Genomic DNA, 5,528 nt, shown 5'->3' with positions numbered 1-5,528 from the left:
ACAGTCTATAAATACCATTCAATTCTTTGTTAGACGTTTCCTGTAAAATTATAAAAAAAATTATTAACAAAATGTATTTATGCTTCATGTAAATAATTTAAATCACAACTATAATTTATGCAATGAAAAAATTAATAACAATATTATTAGAGTTGAAATGAATTAAAATTTATAACTTACATAAATAATTGGGCTCGACGTTTTGTCCTTAATTTAAAGTCATCTATTATTAAATCTTTATTAAAATAAAGTAGCTACAATTTTTTTCTTAATGTAAATAACTAAATTATCTGTAAAAAATTCATCTGCCATTTTACTCCAAAGTCTTGTTTTAATAATTTTCATTGTTGAGAAAGTTTTTTCTGTTGTTGTTGTGGATACCAGAAGAGTCAAGACATTGTGAATCAATCTATCAACCAAATGATTAGTTCTTGATTTTTCTACTGTTTCTTTCAATCTTTGACATAACTCAGAAAGTGTTAAACATTTTTTAAATAATTTGGTATATCAAATTCATAATGTTGCAATAATTGAGCATTCAAAAGAATCCTTTCATGAGTAGAAAAATCATAAGGATAAAACTTTTAAGCTAACTTGCATATATTCTGAATATTAAACAACTTAAAATTGTCTTTAGAATTCACAGCAGTACTTAAAGTCAAAAGCTCCATAATTTTTTTTTTAAATCTATTATTTAACTCTTGTATTTGAGAATCACTTGCTGCCAAAAACACATCTACTCGATAATGATGCTTAATTATTATCTTTATTGATGAGATCAACCTCTTCCAGCTATATACTGTATACTCCTATTAAGGATGTCAATTTCATACTTATCACAAAATTTATTAACAGTCTCAAGTAAATTGCACCGATTATTAGCCCTCAAATTTTAAAGTAGTTTTAATATGAAAACAACATGCATTGCATTCAAAATATTTTAGGATTTTTGTTATAATACTTGGTACAAAATATTAGTAATCCTTATAATTTCCTTCATCAAATGTAATGCAAAAATAAATTCAAATATTTTATTGACACCATAAGCCTCACTTCTTTGAGAAGAAGTTGTACTATAATCAATAATATTATTAAGAACGATATGAATAGGTATAAACATTCTGATTAAACTACAAATTGAATGAAAGTGAAAACTCCATCTTATATCTCGAGCTCTTTGTAAAATGCCCACTTTGTTTAATTTGCACCTTAACTTGTTTTTAGCTCATAATTGGTAATCAATTTTGCATTTTGAATTTTTTGAGTTTCTTGTAGTTGATTACATCATTTATAAGATGCACCAATAAAATTAACAATACCAATCAATTGTGTAAAAAATTCATAAATTTGAAGTACTTTTCTTGAAGCAGCTACTAGTGCTAAGTATAATCTATGAGAAAAATAATGGACATAATATGCTTGTCGGCAATCATTGAGAAATAAAGCTTGTAAACTATTCCATTCTCTTCTCATATTGCTAGCACCATCATACTCTTGACCTCAAATATTTTCAATTTGGAGATTATAAATAGAAAGCACAAACACCAATTCTTTTTTCAAAGTCAAGGTACTAGTATCACTAACATGTACAAGATCAAAGAAGCCTTCACGAATAAATTAAATATTTTATATCAACAAAACAATAGCCATTTGTTCATTTTTAGATTCATCACGAGCTTCATCAATAATGATACAAAATTTGGCATCTCTCATATCTTTTCTATTTGAGTTTTTCACTATTGTAGCAAGAACATGTAGAAATTTCTTCTGAACATTGCTTAAGTATATTTAGCAAATCTAGGAGCATTTTTTAAAACAAGTTTTTGAACACTACTATTGTAAGATCCCAAAGACTTTAAACAATTCAATAAAGTTATCTCGATTATGTGAACTCGAGCTTTCATTATGGCCGCTATAAGCACAACCTTAAAAACTCAACCATCTAATACAATTAATAGATGCTCAAAGTCTACACGTTAATTATTCTCAATTTTCTCTTATGCTTGTCATTTCATAAGTGTATTAATATGTTGTGATTGTTTCATCAAATCATCACACGATTTTGTTGTCTTGTGATGGAACCAATTGGGACCTTTACCAATGTGATTTAAAAGAAGACAATTCTTCCCACTATTTACCTTCTTCCGATTTCTGAAGTCATTTTTATTGAAGGCATTTGAACCTATGTTAGTTGAAGATTTCTTAGCAAATAGGTAAGTAAACAATATATAACATCATCTTTAATAGAATACTCTAACTATGAAGGGTATAATTTAAACCAAGAAACTTGAAAACGACGATGACTTTATCACTTGAGAACAGATAATTATGAAGTATTGATTGATTCGATCCAGTTTTAAGATAAGTTCGACGAATTTCATCTCTTTTACGATGAAACTTCTAAATCATTGGTCAAATTTTCGGATCTCTTATCAAATGATATACTTCCATTTGTTCAGGATTAAGTCATGGGTGCTTTGACTTTGAACTATCTGGTTGAGAAGTTAAAGTATTGATGTTTGAGAGTTTTTTAATTTTGATATGGAGCCGTTGAAGGAGTTTCGTAGCGTTATGGGGCTTTAGGGTATTTCACCGAGATGTGACGGCGTTGTCGAAGAAATCGGTGGCACCGATGGGGGGCGGAAATTGGTGGGACCGATTTCAGGGAGCGGATGGTGCACAAATCGGTGGCACCGATTGGTGACCCCTTGCCACGCGTCACGCATGCACCTGGCTTCTAGGTGGCCCGTGACTCTATCCGTGTTTCACCACTCAAAACCCCTCTTTCACTATCTCTTTCACCCTCCCAACACTATCTCTTTCACTCTCACACAAACTATCCCTTTCTGCTTACTCTCAACCCCACCATTTCACCATTGTTGGACCACAACAATCATGGTGAAAAATTTGAATAAAAATACCAAGAAGACAAAAAATTAAGGAAGTAAATCAACCAGAGTTTCATATTGTTAATTATCTTGGAGATCCAAATTATGTAAGTTTTTATTTTTTAATAATCTGATTTAATGATAATAATAGTGATAATTTTAGATTTTATTAGCAATATATATTATAATGGTACTAAGTAGAGATTAAGCATGTATGTATGTATGATTTTATTATTAGGTGGTTAGAAATAGAAATTAAAATAGGAATAAACCTTGTATGTATGTATGTATGAATGATATGGTTAGTTAGTAAATTGAGTTTAATTAATTAGTATGATTAATAATAAAAATTTAATTAATTATTTTATTTATGATCATTAACAATTGAATTTTAATTCAGTAAAATTTACACAATAAATTAGTAATAACTAAACTTAGATTTTATGCTGTGTTAAATAATAATAATAATAATAAGTTGAATAATAATAATAATAATAAGTTGAATAATAATAATAATAATAAGTTGAATAATAATAATAATAATAAGTTGAATAATAATAATAATAATAAGTTGAATAATAATAATAATAATAATAATAATAATAGAGGCTGATTTACTGTGTAAGGTTAATTAATTTCTGTTATAAGGTAATGAATATGATTGAAGGATTTTTGTATAACAGATTTAATGTGTATGTTTGAAATGCAATTATGTTGGGAATTAGTTATAATGGACATGTTAAGGATAATTGTGTTTTTGAATAATATAGTTATATTATACTTGTTCTTATAACGGAAATGTGATATTGTAGGCTTCAAGGATGTTGATGTGCGATCATTTACACCCGCCGGATCCATACAACCAAATTGTTGAGTCACAGTTACGCGAGACTAGATTTTATTATGTATCCCAAATTGGAGTTATTAAAGGTCAGTCAGCAATGATTAATGCTCTGATTGAGAGATGGCGGCCCGAGACTCACTTTTTATTTTTCGGTTGGTGAGTGTGCCGTGACCTTGGAGGATGTGGCGGTAATTCTCGGTCTGCCGACAAATGGTCTTCCGGTTACAGGTCCGACCATGAGTAGCTTTGAGGCATTGGAAGCCGAGTGCTTGCACCAATTTGGAATTGCACCGAGGAAGACGGACTGTAGAGGGAGATTTATAAAATTAAAGTGGTTTAGGGGTTTGAAAGATCGTATAGTGTTGAATGATGATGTGCACATGCAGATGTATGTAAAGTGTCACATAATGTTGTTATTTGGGACAATTCTGTTTGCAGATAAGTCGGGTGCAGCGGTGCACTGGAAATTTTTACCTTTGCTCTGGAACTTCGGTGGGATCATACAGTTTAGTTGGGGTTCGGCATGCCTGACACACTTGTATAGATCATTGTGTAGGGCAACTCGTGTCGACTGCAAGGAGATGGACGGTCCACTGACACTGTTGGTCACTTGGGCTTGGATCCGACTACCATTTCTAGCGCCGATTCCTGGCAATCCCCGAGTGTTTCCAATTGCAAACAGGTAATTTTGATTAAAGTATGCATTGAAAGAATTGATAGAAATTGTATTTTGTTTAGGGTAAGATAAGTTAACTAATGGATTGTCCGTCGGCAGATGGCATAACTGGGACCGTCAAAACTATGCCTACCGATATAAAACGCTTGCGCACTACAGGAGGTTGTTGGATGATCTACAAGAAGGACATGTATTTTGTAAAATACAAGTACCTTATGTAACTTGTTAAGTGAATTAATTGTTGTGTAATCATCTGACTGGTTAGATGTGTCCAGTTTATTTGGCAGGCTTATGGCATTGGATACATCGACCCAGACGTAATTCCTTTAGCCATCCGTCATAATTCGATTATCTGGAGTGCCACAGTGCCACTTATATCTTTTGAATGCATCGAGTGGCATGCAACTGATAGAGTCAGGAGGCAATTTGGATTGACACAGGGTGTTCCTAATCAAGAGCGGGATCTAGGTGCATCACACGGCGAAGTTCTAACTGGGCCTAAGAATCAAGATTGGGCCGATACCCACTCTCTTTGGGTGATGCAGTGGACCAATCGGTATAGTCACACTCTCTCTGATGACTTGGAGCATTTACATTATCCATTGAAAATTTACATGCATTGGTACCGAGAAGCATTTGGTGACCACTTGCAATTGTCGAACCTTGTATTTGAAGAGAATCCAAAAGGTCCTCCACCACCACCACCACCACCGGCACCGGAGCCGGAACCGGCACCAGTACCTCCACCACCACCGCCACCAGAACCGCCCCAACAGGGGGTTGAGTATTTTGCACCATATGTTCCTGACACGCATCCGTCTGATTATTACTCAGCGTCAGTCCTAGCACATCAACAGTATTGGGGTGGTCCACAGTTTGAGTATGGAGAGAAACCTTCATTCAGTCAGCTGCTTGGTTTCATGGCATCGGGGTCGCACCACTCACATTCAGGTAATTATGTTGATATTCCCACCGACCATCAAGCACATTTGGGTGGTATTACTCCAGCTAGAAGGTCATTGGATTTGAGATCTCGAGTTCGCACTTCATCTGATAATTCTGGTGCCAAAATGTCTGTTGACTCGAGCAGAAGTGCTGAAGCGGCGGGAGGGATCATACA

General features: G+C 33.6%; 1 protein-coding gene across 1 annotated transcript; it reads left to right on the top strand.

Annotated features, from left to right (window-relative positions):
• LOC110265493 (protein MAIN-LIKE 1-like) lies at window positions 4,088-4,923 on the top strand. The gene is made up of 2 exons (XM_021108409.1): window positions 4,088-4,414; window positions 4,508-4,923. Exons 1-2 carry the CDS (start codon window positions 4,113-4,115, stop codon window positions 4,635-4,637), a joined length of 432 nt encoding a protein of 143 aa, XP_020964068.1. The 5' UTR covers window positions 4,088-4,112; the 3' UTR covers window positions 4,638-4,923.

The sequence above is a fragment of the Arachis ipaensis genome, chromosome B08 (assembly GCF_000816755.2).
Source record: "Arachis ipaensis cultivar K30076 chromosome B08, Araip1.1, whole genome shotgun sequence".
NCBI lineage: Eukaryota > Viridiplantae > Streptophyta > Magnoliopsida > Fabales > Fabaceae > Arachis > Arachis ipaensis.
This window is presented reverse-complemented; position numbering and strand designations above follow the sequence as displayed.